Below are 19,870 nucleotides of genomic sequence, written 5' to 3'. Positions count from 1 at the left end.
GCAGTCCTGCCCAGCTCCATGATCAGTCCTCTCTAAGACTGCTCATGTCCATTTTTGGTGGATATCCACCTGAAAAAAAGTCTCATCAGCTGTTCCATGAGTCTTCTATATCACAGCATCACCAAGGTTGGAAGAGACCTCAAAGATGATTGAGCCCAACCTGTCACCACAGACCTCAGGACTAAACCATGGTGCCAAGTGGCCACGTCCAATCCCCTCTTGAACACCTCCAGGGATGGTGACTCCACCACCTCCCTGGGCAGCACATTCCAATGGCTAACAACCCTCACAGTGAAGAACTTTCTCCTCACCTCCAGCCTAATCTTCCCCTGATGCAGTATGGTATAAAACAAGGTGCTCATGTACACACTGTGTCAAGCACCTATCCCTTCTCAAAAACAATTACCTCAACCTCCAGAAACCACTATCAGTAAGTAAGATGACAGCTTGAACCTTTGTGGCTTAACCCCCTACACCCCAAGACAAAACACCTACAAAAACCAAACCCCAACCAGCTCCAGCATCCAAAGTCTCACATGAGCAGTGCTTGGAAGTGCAATACATCTCCCTAGTACATTTCTTCATTCTCCTGGAGGGGTGTTAGCCCAGATGCCCAGTGGCCACCCTTGTACCCCAGATAGAGCTACAGGCTGGAGAGCTGCCAAACAGAGAGGGACCTGGGGGTACTGATTGACAGCCACCTAAAAATGAGCCAGCAGTGTGCCCAGGTGGGCAAGAAGGCCAATGGCATCCTGGCCTGCATTAGGAATAGTGTGGCCAGCAGGAGCAGGGAAGTCATTGTGCCCCTGGACTCTGCATTGGTTAGGCCACACCTTGAGTCCTGTGTCCAGTTCTGGGCCCCTCAGTTTAAGAAGGACATTGAGATACTTGAATGTGTCCAGAGAAGGGCAACAAGGCTGGGGAGAGGCCTTGAGCACAGCCCTGTGAGGAGAGGCTGAGGGAGCTGGGGTTGCTTAGCCTGGAGAAGAGGAGGCTCAGGGGTGACCTCATTGCTCTCTACAACTACCTGAAGGGAGGTGGTAGCCAGGTGGGGGTTGGTCTCTTCTCCCAGGCAACCAGCACCAGAACAAGAGGACACAGTCTCAAGCTGTGCCAGGGGAAGTTTAGACTTCAGGTGAGGAGAAAGTTCTTCACCAAGAGAGTCCTTTGTGATTGGAATGTGCTGCCCAGAGAGGTGGTGGATTCACCATCCCTGGAGGTGTTCAAGAGGGGACTGGATGCGGCACTTGGTGCCATGGTCTAGTCCTGAGGTCTGTGGTGACAGGTTGGACTTGATGATCTTTGAGGTGTCTCTTCCAACCTTGGTGATACTGTGATACAGCATCAGTGTGGGGAGGTGCCACACAGCTGTCAAGTTACAGGAAGGAGAGAAACCCCCTGCTGTGACTCAGGATTTAAACCTCTCTTCTGCCTTCATTAGTGGAGCCAGGAAACCACTGCTGCAATGTCTAACTAAGCACAGGGGACAAGCCTCCTATTCCAAAAACTGCCCTGGGCAGCCTCCCATCCAGGAAGGCACTGCCTGCTCCCACACAAGGTACAGAGCAGGGGAATCCCTCTCTTGACTTCTTCCCAGCTACTACTAATTGCTAGAGACCTTTTGGCAAGCAGACAGTAAGCATCAATCAGCAGCAGCTCAAGTAGTCATGACAGCTATAAACAAAAACACTTGTAAGTGAATGCCTGAGTCACTGAGCAGCACTGGGGCCACTGAGATGGGCTCCTGCCTCCAAAGAGTTTGCCCAAACCTGTTTTTCAGCTCCACTTCTGAAGAGCTCTGCACTTTAAAACAAGCTGTTGATAAACTGGAACAGGTAGAAAAGGAACCAGTGAACTGCTTCAGAGGTTGGGAGGATCTGCTTACAGCAGTGGATCAAAAGATGGGAACACACTTGAAAGAATCCTCTCAATGTTTGGAAGGACCAAGATGTGAGTTAACTGGAGGGGACAAACACCTTTACACAGAGAAAAGAGGAGGTTTCAGGGGCTGTCAGACTTATGTTTGCATTTCCCATCCTATAGTGCATCTCTTTAACATCTGCCTAATGGCAAATTAAAGCCTGCCCTTTAAAAACACCAAGAGGGACTAGCTCATAGTATCATTCAGGGTTGGAAGGGACCACAAGGATCATCTAGTTCCAACCCCCCTGCCATGGGCAGGGACACCCCACACTAGATCAGGCTGCCCAGAGCCTCATCCAGCCTGGGCTCCAGGGACAGGGCCTCAACCACCTCCCTGGACAACCCATTCCAGGGCTTCACCACTCTCATGGGGAAGAACTTCCTCCTCACCTCCAGCCTGAATCTCCCACCTCCAGATTCATTCCATTCCCCCTAGTCCTATAGAATGTTTTCTATCCCTTGACTTCATCATATAGAGCTCAGGGGAGACCTTCTTGCTCTCTCCAACTCCCTGAAGGGAGGTTGTAGCCAGGTGGGGGTTGGTCTCTTCTCCCAGGCAGCCAGCACCAGAACAAGAGGACACAGTCTCAGGCTGCACCAGGGGAGGTTTAGGCTGAAGATTAGGAGGAAGTTTTACACAGAGAGAGAGATTGCCCATTGGAATGGGCTGCCCAGGGAGGTGGTGGAGTCACCATCACTGGAGGTGTTCAGGAGGAGACTTGATGGGGTGCTTGGTTGCATGGGTTAGTTGATTGGGTGGTGTTGGATGATAGGTTGGACAGGATGATCTTGGAGGTCTCTTCCAACCTGGTCTGGTCTATTCTGTTCATTCTATTCTCTTCTACTCTCTTCTCTACTCTACTCTCTTCTCTACTCTATTCTATTCCACATATATTCTTTAAAGAGGCTCCATTCACAAAGTATTCTCCACAGGCAATAGCACAAATAGAACACGACAGGACTCTCAGGTGAAATGTCTTAACTGGCATTTGTCAAAACTCGTATGATAAGTACAAGATGTCTGGGTTTTAAGGGTGTGGTATAACAGAAGCACCACTTCAGGGATCAGAAGTTATGAAGAGCACATTCTGTGCTCCCTCCCACAGAAGGCATTCACCTTCTGTACACAGAACAGCTACGCAGCCTGAAAAGTCAGGGTGCTTCCCCCCTGCCTCCACTGTCATATATAGAATAAACCAGGTTGGAAGAGACCTTCAAGATCATGTCCAACCCATCAACCAATCCAACCCACCTAAACAACTAACCCATGGCACCAAGCACCCCATCAAGTCTCCTCCTGAACACCTCCAGTGATGGTGACTCCACCACCTCCCCGGGCAGCCCATTCCAATGGGCAATCACTCTCTGTGTAGAACTTCTTCCTAACCTCCAGCCTAAACCTCCCCTTTCACTTGGTAAAATAATTCTTCCCATTCCCCAAGTTAACTTGGTATTTCCTTTCAGCCCTTGAAGTTAACCAGGTTAAACCCATGCACTTTATCTTTCACTGGTAATGTGTTAAAGGAGATGAATAACTAACTTTTCAGGGGACTAAGATGTTCAATGACTGGAGAGGCACTGAGAGACAAGACTGACTCTTTGAACATGCCACAAGTAGCAGATTATGAACAAAAAACACTTGCATGAATACAAACTTGGGCAAGAGCTTTCAAATCATGTCACAGTTTTGTTTGTTTGGGTTTTTTTGGGGTGTTTTTTTTTGTTTAGTATTATGTCAGTTCAGACTTGGAATAATTTGAGCAACACTTTTGAATTAGGAAAGGAAAGGAATGGCGAACATAGTATCATAGTATCAGTCAGGGTTGGAAGGGACCACAATCATCATCTAGTTCCAACTCCCCTGCCATGGGCAGGGACACCCCACACTAGATCAGCCTGGCCACAGCCTCAGCCAGCCTGGGCTTAAACACCTCCAGGGACAGGGCCTCAACCACCTCCCTGGACAACCCATTCCAGGGCTTCACCACTCTCATGGGGAAGAACTTCCTCCTCACATCCAGCCTGAATAGTATCATAGTATCAGGCAGGGTTGGAAAGGACCACAAGGATCATCTAGTTCCAACCCCCCTGCCATGGGCAGGGACACCCCATACTAGATCAGCCTGGCCAGAGCCTCATTCAGCTTGGTCTTAAACACCTCCAGGGACGGGGCCTCAACCACCTCCCTGGACAACCCATTCCAGGGCCTTCACCACTCTCATGGGGAAGAACTTCCTCCTCACCTCCAGCCTGAATCTCCCCACCTCCTGCTTCATTCCATTCCCCCTAGTCCTGTCACTACCTGAGATCCTGAGCAGTCCCTCCCCAGCCTTCTTGGAGGCCCCCTTCAGATACTGAAAGCATGGCTTAAATATTGCAGTAAAGATTCTTCTCTAAGACATACAGACCACAGAATCACCAAGGTTGGAAGAGACCTCAAAGATCATCAAGCCCAACCTGTCACCAGAGCCCTGAGTAAACCATTCTGTGCAATGCAGCACTCAATCACTATGATACGCCTAGCTTGAAAGAGTTTGGAGCAGAGCTTCAAGGAGCGCCAAGCACTTCGAGGAACCATTTTTAAGTAGTTGCTCAAACAAAAACTTCTAAGAAACCATTAAAGTAACCCAAGCATCTAACAATCAAAAAAACCTTCATAAATACCTCTTCAGATGCTGCTCCAGTTCCAAGAATAACACTTGCATGGCTGTTTGGTCAGAGCCTTGCTCCTGGAGGAGTGTCACTTTCATTGATATATCTGTTTAGTACCTGCCGATTAGTTTCCCCCGCCCCGACGGAGGGTGGGCAGAAATACCTCTCAGTCCTTGGCAGTCCTAAGATTAGCATTAGCATTCCACTATTACCCAGGGGTCCTGAACTCCACAGCAGTTTCAGGAATCACAAAGCCTTGGCCGTTCGAGATTATCCACCCGCTGCTGCTCGGAGTTTGCCGAGTTTGAGAGTGGTTGGCCACGACCAACATAAACGGCGAACAGTGACGGCACTACAGATCCCGAGATCACATGATGGTTCTGTTACATAAAGCATCAAGAGAGATTAAAATCTTCATGATTAGGCTTTCAACTCTCAAGCAAATGCATCTGCTTTCAGCAGTGCCAAATTTGCCAACTGTCCGGCTGACTCAGCCTGTTGCCTCTGAGATTGGTCTCTGCTCCCAGGCAACCAGCACCAGAAGAAGAGGACAGAGTCTGAGGCTGTGCCAGGGGAGGTTCAGGCTGGAGGTTAGGAGGAAGTTTTACACAGAGAGAGTGATTGCCCATTGGAATGGGCTGCCTGAGGAGGTGGTGGAGTCACCATCATTGGAGGTGTTCAGGAGAAGACTTGATAGGGTGCTTGGTTGCATGGGTTAGTTGATTAGGTGGTGTTGGATGATAGGTTGGACTTGATGATCTTGAAGGTCTCTTCCAACCTGGCTTGGTCTATTCTATTCCTATTCTATTCCTATTCCTATTCTATTCCTATTCCTATTCTATTCCTATTCCTATTCTATTCCATTCCTATTCTATTCCATTCCTATTCTATTCCTATTCCTATTCCCATTCCCATTCCATTCCAATTCCCATTCCATTCCATTCTATTCCTATTCCATTCCATTCCATCCTATCCTATTCCATTCTATTCTCTTGTTGGAACACACATGGTAATCACTACAGGTAGCTAATTGGGCTTGGAGAGGCAGCTGACTTTTACTGCTTCTCAAAGCAAAGCTCTTAGCACCTAATGGCAAAGATCATTAGATACAGAATCAGTAGTACCTAGGTTTTCCCTACAATATTTTAACCAGGAAAATCCTATCCCTAACTGCTAGTGTAACAAGAGGCAGTGAGTAGAGTTACAGCTATGTGCATGGCTCTGTTTTAGAACAGAATAGAATTAACCAGGTTGGAAAAGGCCTTTGAGATCGAGTCCAACCTATCACCCAACACCATTTAATCAAGTAAACCATGGCACCAAGTGCCCCATCCAGTCTCTTCTTAAACACTTGCAATGATGGTGACTCCACCACCTCCCTGGGCAGCACATTCCAATGGCCAATCTCTCTTTCTCTAAAGAACTTCTTCCTAACATCTAGCCTAAACCTCCCCTGGCACAGCTTGAGACTGTGTCCTCTTGTTCTGGTGCTGGTTGCCTGGGAGAAGAGACCAACCCCCACCTGGCTACAACCTCCCTTCAGGGAGTTGGAGACAGTAAGGAGGTCTCTTCTGAGCCTCCTCTTCTCCAGGCTAAGCAACCCCAGCTCCCTCAGTCTCTCCTCACAGGGCTGTGCTCCAAACCCCTCCCCAGCTTTGTTGCCCTTCTCTGGACACCTTCCAGCAACTCAACATCTTTCCTAAACTAGAGGGGCCCAGAACTGGACACAGGACTCAAGGTGTGGCCTAACCAGCGCTGAAAGTCCACCCCCTCGCCAAGGCATAACATGGAACCGAGTCATGGCCATGGCTCTTTTGCATGTTCTCCTCTCAACTGCCACCAAAAAGCCATGGAGATGAGATCACTCAGGGTGTGGAGTGGTTGTACTCCACGTTCTTAGTCCTTGGAGAAGAGGTAGACAGTTGTAAAAGCCCTGTGAGAGGGATTCTTGCTCCAAAAGCAGAGCTATCCTTGAAAGCTTGGAGTCTCTTGTGGTACAACCACATACAAAAGAGAGGGGAAAACAATTTGTAGAAGTGGACTTTCAAAAAGCTAGGAACAAAGGAATCAACAATTATTGCAATCCACAGCATTAAGATGAGAAGGTTTGACCTAGTATTATTGCATAACATTAAGATTCAAGATTAGATATTACTTAGAGCAAGGAGCAAAATGGGGAAGGGGAAAAAAGAAACCTCAGAACAACCAGAAACAAAAGCATCAAGCTGACTACAGAACTGCTCAAAACCAGTTCCAGAAAGCTGAAAAAGGGCAGAAACAGAGTCAGGGACTTAGTACAATACTAATCCCTAAAGACCCTACTGGATACATTAACTTATGGAATAGGGTAGGGTAGAGTAGAACAGAACAGAGAAGAGAAGAGGAGAGTAGAACAGAACAGAGAAGAGAAGAGGAGAGTAGAACAGAACAGAGAAGAGTAGAACAGAACAGAACAGAGTAGAACAGAACAGAGTAGAACAGAACAGAACAGAGTAGAACAGAACAGAACAGAGTAGAACAGAACAGAACAGAGTAGAACAGAACAGAGAAGAACAGAACAGAGAAGAACAGAAAAGAACAGAACAGAGAAGAACAGAAAAGAACAGAACAGAGAAGAACAGAACAGAGAAGAACAGAACAGAGAAGAACAGAAAAGAGAAGAGTAGAGAAGAGTAGAACAGAACAGAGAAGAGTAGAACAGAGAAGAGTAGAATAGAATAGACCAGACCAGGTTGGAAGAGACCTTATATATTACATACCCTATGATCTCCCTTGGCCATTCCATAAGCTACATGGCTGACCTGTGACGCTCAGGATCAAATGAGTCTCTGTAGCACAGACCTGACCAAGAGCTGTTGGCATCAGATTTTAAGATGCCCTTCTCCTAATGTTCCTTAGCATGCTTGCCATCTCTGTTGTCTGCATTCCTTCTGTAATGCTGCATGGCTGACATTAGCTAGGAAGATAATCTCTCTCTGTAACTGCTGTGCATTACAGTGTGTGCACTAGTCACAGGATGCTTAAAACAAGGAAAGGGATGAAAGAGTGATGTTAACCCTTGCTAAAAGAGTCTTTACTTTCTTGTTTCCTGTTCCAAGACACCCTCTGAACAAGACCAGGCACAAATCCAGGCTGGGCAGTAACTGGCTGGAAAGTAGCCCTGAGGAGAGAGACTTGGGGGTGCTGGGGGACAAAAAGCTCAACAGGAGCTCTCAGTGTGCACTTGCAGCCTGCAAAGCCAATCAGATCCTGGGCTGCATCAGGAGAAGTGTGGCCAGCAGGTCGAGGGAGGTGATCCTCCCCCTCTACTCAGCCCTGGTGAGACCCCACCTGGAGTACTGCCTCCAGTTCTGGAGCCCTTATTCCAAGAGGGATGTGGAGGTGCTGGAAGGTGTCCAGAGAAGGGCCAGGAGGATGAGCAGAGGGCTGGAGCACCTCTCCTATGAGGACAGACTGAAGGAGTTGGGGCTGTTCAGTCTGCAGAAGAGAAGGCTCCCAGGTGACCTCATTGTGGCCTTCCAGTATCTGAAGGGGGCTACAGGAAGGCTGGGGAGGGACTGCTCAGGATGTCAGGGAGTGATAGGACTAGGGGGAATGGAATGAAGCTGGAGGTGAGGAGGAAGTTCTTCCCCATGAGAGTGGTGAAGCCCTGGAATGGGTTGTCCAGGGAGGTGGTTGAGGCCCCGTCCCTGGAGGTGTTTAAGCCCAGGCTGGATGAGGCTCTGTCCAGCCTGATGTAGTGTGGGGTGTCCCTGCCCATGGCAGGGGGGTTGGAACTAGATGATCCTTGTGGTCCCTTCCAACCCTGAATTATACTATGATACCTTCATTGCACTAGAGGCTGTGTTAAAAATATGGCACAGTGAGCACATCTGACCAATACATCACTCAGCTCCAATGCTACTCTGATGAGTAGCTACTCAATGATCTCCAAGGTCTTCTCCAACCTGGTTAATTCTATTCTATACATGATGCCTCTCATAGGCATTCCCAGAAATTTGACAATCCTGGTTACAGTACATTCAAGTAGAACAGGAGAGACCAGAACAGGAGAGACCAGAACAGAAGAGACCAGAACAGAAGAGACCAGAACAGAAGAGACCAGAACAGAAGAGACCAGAACAGAAGAGACCAGAACAGAAGAGACCAGAACAGAAGAGACCAGAACAGAAGAGACCAGAACAGAAGAGACCAGAACAGAAGAGACCAGAACAGAAGAGACCAGAAGAGACCAGGTTGGAAAAGACCTTTGAGATCATTGTGCCCAACCTATCACCCAACACCATCTAATCAACTAAACCATGGCACCAAGCACCCTATCAAGTCTCTTCCTAAACACCTCCAGTGATGGTGACTCCACCACCTCCCTGGGCAGCACATTCCCATGGCCAATCTCTCTGTGAGGAACTTCTTCCTAACATCCAGCCTAACCCTCCCCTGGCACAGCTTGAGACTGTGTCCTCTTGTTCTGTAATTAAGAATAATCTTCATCTACATGTAGGTCAATAACTTGCAGGTAAAACAAACCACAAAGCTATTGTAAGTCAACTGGATTAACTAAGAGCTAGAACATTTTGGCTGCTTTGAGAAACAGCCTCTAGCTGCAACTGAAAAACGCCTGAAGTGCAAGGATCTTCTTTCTTCTCCTGTCACATTTCAGACTTCAGCACCAGGCTATGCTTTCCTTCCTTTGTCCTGAACCATTCTGGCTGTTATATAAAGTGACAGATTGTGCACAGATGAATTACCACCGTGGGTACACCAGGATGCCAGATACGAGCAAGCTTCAACATTTAACACACCAAAACCCAACAAGATCTCACGCGTGACAGCGTCAGGGTACCTAGGTCCCACCCCACCCGCAGTTCTGATGCCCCAAGGGAAAGGGGGAGCATGTTTCAAAACTTGTGGGGAACCCCTGACACATCTGACTTTTAAACAATAATACATCAGCCTGAGTGTAGATTTAAGCTGATCAGTGAATGGATCTGGCCTCCAGCCAGTAGAATTTGCTGCTTGTCAGCCCGGGTGAAGCGCGGCGCTTCAGCATGAATGCACCGAGCTCGCTGTCATACCTTCCTGGGGGAACATCTGGCTTCATTTTCACAGTATCACAGTATAACCAAGGTTGGAAGAGACCTCGAGGATCATCCAGGCCAACCTGTCACCACAGACCTCATGACTAGACCATGGCACCAAGTGCCACATCCAATCCCCTCTTGAGCAACTCCAGGGATGGTGACTCCACCACCTCCCTGGGCAGCACATTCCAATGACGAATGACTCGCTCGGTGAAGAACTTTCTCCTCACCTCAAGTCTAAACCTCCCCTGGCACAGCTTGAGACTATGTCCTCTTGTTCTGGTGCTGGTTGCCTGGGAGAAGAGACCAACCCCCACCTGGCTACATCCACCTTTCAGGTAGTTGTAGAGGGCAATGAGGTCACCCCTGAGCCTCCTCTTCTCCAGGCTAAGCAACCCCAGCTCCCTCAGCCTCTCCTCACAGGGCTGTGCTCAAGGCCTCTCCCCAGCCTTGTTGCCCTTCTCTGGACAGATTCAAGTGTCTCAATGTCCTTCTTAAACTGAGGGGTCCAGAACTGGACACAGGACTTCAGGTGTGGCCTAACCAGTGCAGAGTCCAGGGGCACAAGGACTTCCCTGCTCCTGCTGGCCACACTATTCCTAATGCAGGCCAGGATGCCATTGGCCTTCTTGGCCACCTGGGCACACTGCTGGCTCATGTTTAGGCAGCTGTCAATCAGCACCTCCAGGTCCCTCTCTGTTTGGTAGTTCTCAGCCATTCTGATCCCAGCCTGTAGCTCTGCATGGGGTTGCCGTGGCCAAAGTGCAGCACTCAGCACTTGGACTTGTTAAATGCCATCCCATTGGATTCTGCCCGGCCACAAGAGACAGCTTGACTCAGACTACCATATAAAAAAGCAGAAAACAAAGCACAAACCAACCAGGGAGGTGGTGGAGTCACCATCAGTGGAGGTGTTTAGGAAGAGACTGGATGAGGCACTTGGTGCCATGGTTTAGTTGATGAGATGGTGTTGGATGATAGGTTGGACACAACGATCTCAAAGGTCTTTTCCAACCTGGTTAATTCTGTTCTATTCTTTAGACTACAGAATGAAGAAGCCCTACAGTAACAATGTCAATCTTGATGCAATGCACCAAACCAAAAATCAGTTTAAAGTTCTGATGTGCATGTAAGTGCTTAACAAAGCAGTGAGCACACCAGGAAAACAGTCAAGGCCTTCTCAAAGCTTTCAAGTCACAAACATGCAATCCTTAATGTATTTAAAGCTTAAAAATGTTAAAAGTTACTGAATTGGACCTGAAGGGAGGTTGAAACCAGGTGGGGGTTGGTCTCTTCTCCCAGGCAACCAGCACCAGAACAAGAGGACACAGCCTTAAGCTGCACCAGGGGAGGTTTAGGCTGGATGTTAGGAAGTTGTTCTTCTCAGAAAGAGAGATTGGCCATTGGAATGTGCTGCCCAGGGAGGTGGTGGAGTCACCATCACTGGAGGTGTTTAGGAAGAGACTGGATGAGGCACTTAGTGCCATGGTTTAGTTGATTAAATGGTGTTGGGTGATAGGTTGGACTCATTGATCTGGAAGTTCATTTCCAACCTGGTTAATTCTGTGTTTTCCCATCGAGGGAGCAACACTCTGCCATCCTGATTCTCTTCTTTTAGGCCAGACATTCTGCATGACACAATCTAGGTAAAAGACAAGTCTCTGATGTCTAAACCAGAACAAAGCCCTCCAAGAATCCATTGCCACCAATGGCAAGGTCACTCTACCAGGCTCAAGTATTCAGCTCCTAAAGCACCAGGACTGGAGGTGCTGTAATGGGTGCCAATCACAAGCAGCAGAATGCAGGAGCTGTGTGTCCAGCAGGAAGAAGGGTGTTAACTTGCTGGTGAAACTGAAGCTTCAGGGCCTGACAAGTACTCTGGGCACAATCCATTCTCATACAAGTAACTGTCACGATGCTGTGAAGCCTACTCAAATATGCTGACTTCTGTGAACACACACACACAAGTGCTTAAAGAGGTTGGCACAAACACAGCAGCAATAAATAACACTGCAGGCAGCAAACCAAAGGTATTCCTGTTTTAAGGCACTGATACTGTAAGGTTCTTTCCCTGTTATGAATCCTACCAGGATTAGTGTGGCCAGCAGGAGCAGGGAAGTCATTGTGCCCACCACATCTCTACTTGCATTTACTTATCATGGTGACAGCAGTGTGCCCAGGTGGCCAAGAAGGCCAATGGCATCCTGGCTTGCATCAGGAACAGTGTGGCCAGCAGGAGCAGGGAAGTCATTGTGCCCCTGGACTCTGCACTGGTTAGGCCACACCTTGAGTCCTGTGTCCAGTTCTGGGCCCCTCAGTTTAAGAAGGACATTGAGAGACTTGAACATGTCCAGAGAAGGGCAACGAGGCTGGGAAGAGGCCTTGAGTACAGCCCTGTGAGGAGAGGCTGAGGGAGCTGGGGTTGCTTAGCCTGGAGAAGAGGAGGCTCAGGGGAGACCTTCTTGCTGTCTCCAACTCCCTGAAGGGTGGTTGTAGCCAGGTGGGGGTTGGTCTCTTCTCTCAGCAACCAGCACCAGAACAAGAGGACACAGTCTCAAGCTGCACCAGGGGAAGTTTAGGCTGCAGGTGAGGAGAAAGCACTTCACAGAGTCGTTCACCATTGGAATGGGCTGCCCAGGGAGGTGGTGGAGTCACCATCCCTGGAGGTGTTCAAGAGGGGACTGGACGTGGCACTTGGTTCCATGGTTTAGTCAGGAGGTCTGCAGTGACAGGTTGGACTTGATGATCTTTGAGGTCTCTTCCACCCTTGGTGATTCTGTGTTATTCAGTGACTAAGCCACATCAGTTCAAGTGTTCAGACAACCCTAACGTTAAGCAGTAGTTCCTCAGCAGGCGTTGGAAGACCGTGCTAATCCTACACTCCACATGTATTTTTACTGTGAACTTTTAACTCTGAAACAGTTCTTGCCCTGCATCTATTTTAGCATTCTTCTAAACTGATTGCCTTTGGCAATGCTTATTTAAAAAGCCCCTGAAAAGTCACAGCCTTGAGTTTTCTTATCTGGCTGTGTAACAGCAGAAGACAACTCTGAAATCAGCTGCTCCTGACAAGGCATTTTCTTCAGGGACCTTCTGACTGCCTTTTTGTTTCTTTCCTTATCAGTGAGGAGCACAGAATGGGACATAAAAGATGTGCTCTGCCAACAGATACCAGGATCTCAGTTCCACAACCAGCAATTATCACTGATTTTCCCTGCAATTAATTGCCCTAATCAAATTAAGCTAAAGCTACGGAGGTTATTTGGGAGCCCAAAATAGAGGTTTGGAAGAGTATTAACTGCATCACAGAGGAAGAGAGGTTATTTTTATCTATGCTAATAAAATCAGTATGGCTTTAGAGACCAGAAAAAACACATCAGTGAGCTGAAGGAATGTGCAACAATGAGAAGAAGAGGACAGAAATCAAAAGGTTAAGTGGAAGCAGGGAAAGGAACGGGGAGGAAAAAGCAGTCGAACGGCAGAGAAGGGTCAGGAGCAGCATGAGGGAGTGAAGAGGATAAAGGAATTACAGGCTAAAAATACCCAAAAGAAAGGTAACAGCAGATGGGGAGGGGTGGGTTGTACAGTTAATACAGTGCCTGAGTAACAGAAAGAGCATTTCTGGTTTGGAACAAGACAAATATTAGGAGGGAAGGATTAAGCAACCAAATCTACAGCAAGCAGCTGCGGACATCCTGCAATTGCCCTTGATGCACCAACAATTTGATTCATAACCCAGTGCCATGACATCACTGCCTAATGATGACAGCTTTTGGAACAGAAGAGAACAACACACCAAGAAACACCACACAGAAAAAAATACCAAACCACAACTCAGTGGCATCACACTCAATCTCTCTCCTTCACGTGCACAAAGACCTCCAGCATATGATGACTCTCCTCAGTCTTGGCCACGGCAACCCCATGCAGAGCTACAGGCTGGGGTCAGAGGGGCTGAGAGCTCCCAAACAGAGAGGGACCTGGGGGTGCTGATTGACAGCTGCCTAAACATGAGCCTGCAGTGTGCCCAGGTGGCCAAGAAGGCCAATGGCATCCTGGCCTGCATCAGGAACAGTGTGGCCAGCAGGAGCAGGGAAGTCCTTGTGCCCCTGGATTCTGCATTGGTTAGGCCACACCTTGAGTCCTGTGTCCAGTTCTGGGCCCCTCAGTTTAGGAAGGACATTGAGACACTTGAACGTGTCCAGAGAAGGGCAACAAAGCTGGGGAGAGGCCTTGAGCACAGCCCTGTGAGGAGAGGCTGAGGGAGCTGGGGTTGTTTAGCCTGGAGAAGAGAAGGCTCAGGGGTGACCTCATTGCCTTCTACAACTACCTGAAAGGTGGCTGTAGCCAGGAAGGGGTTGGTCTCTTCTCCTAGGCAACCAGCACCAGAACAAGAGGACACAGTCTCAAGCTGTGCCAGGGGAGGTTTAGACTTCAGGTGAGGAGAAAGTTCTTCACCGAGCGAGACATTGCTCATTGGAATGTGCTGCCCAGGGAGGTGGTGGAGTCACCATCCCTGGAGGTGTTCAAGAGGGGATTGGATGTGGCACTTGGTGCCATGGTCTAGGCATGAGGTCTGTGTTGATAGGTTGGACTCAATGATCCTCGAGGTCTCTTCCAACCTTAGTTATACTGTGATACTCTTCATGCTCCAAATACAATGTACTAGGGAAAATCTTTACCATGCCTAAGGCACCAGAAGTAAAACAGTCACATTAGTCATGATCTTTATGAGGCTAAGTTTAGCCCACTGAAAAGGGCTAAGTTGACAATGCTAGGCTAGTGTACTCCTTAAATCTTACAGCCCTGAAGTGAACACTCCTGCATTCTGCAGCCACACACAAAAAGAACAAGAGGACACAGTCTCAAGCTGCACCAGGGGAGGTTTAGGCTGGATGTTAGGAAGAAGTTCTTCCCAGAAAGAGAGACTGGCCACTGGAATGTGCTGCCCAGGGAGGTGGTGGAGTCACCATCACTGGAGGTGTTTAGGAAGAGACTGGATAGGGCGCTTGGTGCCATGGTTTAGTTGATTAGATGGTGTTGGGTGATAGGTTGGACTTGATCTTGAAGGTCTCTCCCAACCTGGTTTATTCTGTTCTATTCTAAAAGTCTCTCACCAGGCAAATTCTGCTGCAAGGAGCACTGCAGTTCAGTATTCCACCAGCAGCCCTTGGTTTAACTACTACAGCAGCAGCCTTGTGGCAGAGGTGGCTTAAAGAGTGCAGCAGTTTAAAGCCAAAAGCCAGCCTGCATGTGTCTTTGCACAATCACAGCTGAGCTGGTCACCAGACCTTGTACTCAGTACTGGTTAGGCCACACCTTGAGGATTGTGTCCAGCTCTGGGCCCCTCAATTTAAGAAGGATATTGAGACTCTTGAATGTGTCCAGAGAAGGGCAATGAAGCTGGGGAGAGATCTGGAGCACAGCCCTGTGAGGAGAGGCTGAGGGAGCTGGGGTTGCTTAGCCTGGAGAAGAGGAGGCCCAGGGGAGACCTTCTTGCTGTCTACAACTACCTGAAGGGAGGTTGTAGCCAGGTGGGGGTTGGTCTCTTCTCCCAGGCAACCAGCACCAGAACAAGAGGACACAGTCTCCAGCCACTCTGACCCCAGACTGTAGCACTGCATGGGGTTGCTGTGACCGAAGTGCAGCACCTGGCACTTGAACTTGTTGAATGCCATCCTGTTGGACTCTGCCCATCTGTCCAGTCGGTCGAGGTCCCTCTGCAGAGCCCTTCTACCTTCTAACAGATCAACTCCTGCCCCCCAGCTTGGTGTCATCTGCAAATTTACTGATGATGGACTCAATCCCCTCCATCTAGATCCTGTGAAAAGTATCTAAGTGAAGGCAGAAATGACTGACTGGCAGAACCCATAAACAACCCCACATGAGAAACAAACCCCAAACACCCACCAAAAAAACAACTACCCCTTTAAGCATGTACACCTTGGAGGAAAACCTGAGGGGTCACACCTACTTTCAGCCTTCCTATAGAGCACACTGTACACAAAACCAGGTATCAGAGCTGCACAATGCTTGTGTAACCACAAGCCCTCGGTGTCACTGCAGGAAGGCTCAGCATTATCTGCACCAAGCCGGTCCCTGGAGAGGTCTTTATGTGCGGGATTAACCTTTACAGTCACGCCGAGACAGACAAGCTTCCCTGTTTACACTGGGAACTTTGACAAGAAAGGTAAGAGAACAGCCATGCTGACTCCACCACCTCCCTGGGCAGCACATTCCCATGGCCAAGCACTCTCACTGGGAAGAACTTCTTCCTAACATCCAGCCTAAACTTCCCCTGGCGCAGCTTGAGACTGTGTCCTCTTGTTCTGGTGCTGGTTGCCTGGGAGAAGAGATCAACACCCACCTGTCCACAACCTCCCTTCAGGGAGGTGTAGAGAGCAAGAAGGTCTCCCCTGAGCCTCCTCTTCTCCAGGCTAAGCAACCCCAGCTCCCTCAGCCTCTCCTCACAGGGCTGTGCTCCAAACCCCTCACCAACTTTGTTGCCCTTCTCTGGACTCCTTCCAGCAAGTCAACCTCCTTCCTAAACTGAGGGGCCCAGAACTGGACACAGGACTCAAGGTGTGGCCTAACCAGTACAGCGTACAGGGGCACAATGACCTCCCTGCTCCTGCTGGCCACACTGTTCCTGATGCAGGCCAGGATGCTATTGGCCTTCTTGACCAGCATCCCTAGGTCCCTTTCTGCAGGCTTCCAAGGCCCTATGATCCTCCCTGTAAGGGGACTCTTAACAAATATCAATTGTCATATATCCAGGGCTAAACAGAGGCATGAATTGGTCCAGACCAGCACATATACAGCTTTAATGCCCTCCAGCAACTCAAGATGTGGCCTAACCAGTGCTGAGTCCAGGGGCACAATGACTTCCCTGCTCCTGCTGGCCACACTGTTCGTGATCCAGGCCAGGATGCCATTGGCCTTCTCGGCCACCTGGGCACACTGCTGTCACTATGATAAGTAAATGCAAATAGTCAGATGTGGTGTTGGAAAAAACTACTGTAATGCTATTAGCTACTTCCACCAACTCCTCCACAGAAGCCCATTTGTATAGTCAGTAGAAAGGTATGCCTCACTGAATACCATTTCATGACTGTCAGAAGCCAGCAGAGTGTCACCACTCCTTCCCCCAACCCACTGCCCACTGAATCCACAGTATCACAGTATTGCCAAGGTTGGAAGAGACCTCAAAGTTCATCGAATCCAACCTGTCACTACAGACCTCATGGCTAAACCATGGCACCAAGTGCCATACCCAGTCTCCTCTTGAACACCTCCAGGGATGGTGACTCCACCACCTCCCTGGGCAGCACATCCCAATGATGAATGACTCGATGAAGAACTTTCTCTTCATCTCGAGCCTAAACTTCCGCTGGCAGAGCTTGAGACTGTGTCCTCTTGTTCTGGTGCTGGTTGCCTAGGAGAAGAGACCAACCCCTTCCTGGCTACAACCACCTTTCAGGTAGTTGTAGAGGGCAATGAGGTCACCCCTGAGCCTCCTCTTCTCCAGGCTAAACAATCCCAGCTCCCTCAGCCTCTCCTCACAGGGCTGTGCTCAAGGCCTCTCCCCAGCCTTGTGGCCCTTCTCTGGACACCTTCAAGTGTCTCAATGTCCTTCTTAAACTGAGGGGCCCAGAACTGGACACAGGACTCAAGGTGTGGCCTAACCAGCACTGAGTCCAGGGGCACAATGACTTCCCTGCTCCTGCTGGCCACACTGTTCCTAATGCAGGCCAGGATGCCATTGGCCCTCTTGGCCACCTGGGCACACTGCTAACCCAGCTGCTGTTAGTGTGGTCAGATACAGCTGTTTCCAGCATGCAGGTGCAAACTCTGCCTGACCAAAGCTGTTCTAGTTGTTCAGTACCTATCAAATCATGTTCAGTCTTAATCCTGCTTCTAGTGAAACAAGCAGCTGAAGAGTAAAACCCAAACCTACAGTTCAGAATATCAGCATCTCCTGGAGGAAATCAAGGTCCCACATTGTGCAAATTCCTCATATCCTGCTACTTTCTTCACTCTGTACTGTCAATAATGAACTTCATTACCATCGTTTCCAAGGAAATGAGGACTTGACTTCCTTCCTCCCTGCCAGGTCCTTTCTCCAATACTGCTCAGCCAGTGCCACTACATCCCCGAGACCAAGTTTACACTGAGAAAAACCTCTTTAGGGACAGTTCCTCACGACTGCTGAAGGATGCAACCTCCGCATGAGCACCGCTCCTGTTAATCGGGCTACTTATCCTGCCCGCCTTAACTAGGCAACACTTAGACAAGCGATGTCTAAGCCCAACTGTGCCTCCGCCGCCCGAATCCAGCATCCCGGCCGCTGACGCGCTGGCGAGAGGGAAGCAGCGCTAACCCAACCGCGCCACCTCGTGGCCGTTGCCGGAGGGAAGCAGCGCTCCGCGCCGCCGCTCGCAGCCTGCGCAGCGGGGCGGGTATTGGCCACCCGCGCCGCCCCGGCCCTCCGGAGTGTGCCCCGCATCCACGCTCTGCATAGCTACGGGTTTTAGGGGGAAAACGCTCGCCCCCGAGGCGCCGAAATGCTGCGAGAGGCCGAGCGGCCGCGGGGAAGGCAGGCCACCCGCGGACGCTAGGGGGCGCTGCGGGCCCGGGCCCGCGAACGCCTGGCGCTGCTGCCTCCCCTCTCAGGGCTGCGGGGGGGACCCGGCGTCCCCGCACCGACACCCGCACTGTACCGCAGCACAACGCGCTTCTGCGGAGAGCCCCTCTTCGGACAGCTCCGGCTTCGGAACAGCCACTGAAAAGCTGCCAAAAAAACCCCAACAACCACCCAAATTAATCATGAGGTACCCCACACGAAAGGGGCTGCAGCAGTTTTAGCTCTCCCTCCTCGCTCCAGAAAACCGCTTTATCTCCCTGAAAAGCGAGGCACGAGAGGGCGAGTTCGCCTCTGCTTACACTAGGAGCAAAGACGCAGGAGCATCACGGTTTTTTACAGAGGCTGGGGATATTTACAAGGGCAGCTGACCCCAGTGACAGCAGCTCCGGAGGTGCTGCAGACTAAATCCAGCTTAAAGCAAAAATCAGGCTCCCAGACGACTCTGGAAAGCAGCCCAGAGATGGGAAACTGAGACCTGCTAGACACTTCTCAGCTGCTGCACATCCTATCTTGCTTTTAGATTCTCCCCCAATAATTGTCTTTCACTGCAAGTCAATCCATGAATAGTGTGCCTGAGGACAGTCCTGGGGAAAAAAAACCCTGAAGCAGCAAACCTTTGCTCTGAGCCACGTTACCATCAGCATCCCCTCTAGAGCTTCTGCCTCAAGAAGGGGCTCCCTCCAGGATGCAGTACCATCCCTGCAAGCTGTCCCTTTCCCCAGGGCATTGAGTCACTCACTACACTGGCAGGTCTAAAAAGAGCACAGGGCCAAAAGCTGTGCTGGTTTTCCCGCTGAGTAAATATTTAAGGCTGTATGTGTGGAGGAGAAGGCTGATAACTCTCCCCTGTGCTCCACATATGGGAAGCTCCACATATGGGAAGCCTGCCCAACTTGGAACTGCAGGAGCCTGCTTTTGAACTGGGGGCAGAAGATGACAGTGATCTCAATCAGACACAGACCACCCCATGTTTTACTTTGCAGAGTTCACCTCCAAGACGACAGGGCAGACAGGCTGCAGCACACCATGCCTGCCAACTCATGTCAAGCTAAAGCAATGCTGTGCCCTCAGTCCTCAGCAGCAACAAAGCCACAGGCAAGACTAGCAAGTTATTGTTGTCACACCAGAAGGTCCATACTTGATGAGAAAGGGGGGCAAAAAGAAATAACATTTCAGTTTAGGGAGGCATAATGTACAAGATAATTTTCTTCCCCCCTTTCAAAACACTGAATTGACAACATATTTAAACCTTCTTCTCCTTTCCCCACTGCAAAGGCAAAGTCACTTCTCCAATTAATCTTTAGACCAGAACAGAATTAACCAGGTTGGAAAAGACCTTCGAGATAGAGTCCAACCTATCACCCAGCACCATCTGATCAACTAAACCATGGCACCAAGCACCCCAACCAATCTCTTCCTAGACACCTTCAGGGATAGTGACTCCACCACCTCCACAAGCAGCACATTCCAAAGGCCAATCTCTCTTTCTGGGAAGAACCTCTCCCTAACATCCAGCCTAAACTTCCCCTGGTGCAGCTTGAGACTGTGTCCTCTTGTTCTGCTGCTGGTT

At 49.6% G+C, this 19,870-nt stretch overlaps 1 protein-coding gene across 3 annotated transcripts in view; it reads right to left on the bottom strand.

The window, feature by feature from the left end:
- Positions 1–19,870, bottom strand: part of TSC22D1 (TSC22 domain family member 1) — a 106,586-nt gene that overhangs the window by 12,035 nt on the left and 74,681 nt on the right. Inside the window, exon 1 of one of the 3 annotated variants that reach the window (XM_068165329.1) lies at positions 4,588–4,855. The exons of the other annotated variants lie outside the window; for them this stretch is intronic. Coding sequence (XP_068021430.1) covers positions 4,588–4,673 — 86 coding nt within the window. The 5' untranslated portion in view covers positions 4,674–4,855. Of the gene's footprint in view, positions 1–4,587; positions 4,856–19,870 lie in introns of those variants that run through there. 3 annotated transcript variants of the gene reach the window in all.

The sequence above is a fragment of the Melanerpes formicivorus genome, unplaced genomic scaffold (genome assembly GCF_026170545.1).
Source record: "Melanerpes formicivorus ecotype bairdi unplaced genomic scaffold, bMelFor1.0.p_v2 SCAF_87, whole genome shotgun sequence".
Taxonomy (NCBI): domain Eukaryota; kingdom Metazoa; phylum Chordata; class Aves; order Piciformes; family Picidae; genus Melanerpes; species Melanerpes formicivorus.
The sequence above is the reverse complement of the archived record's forward strand: the minus strand, read 5'-3'. Positions and strand labels throughout refer to the sequence as shown.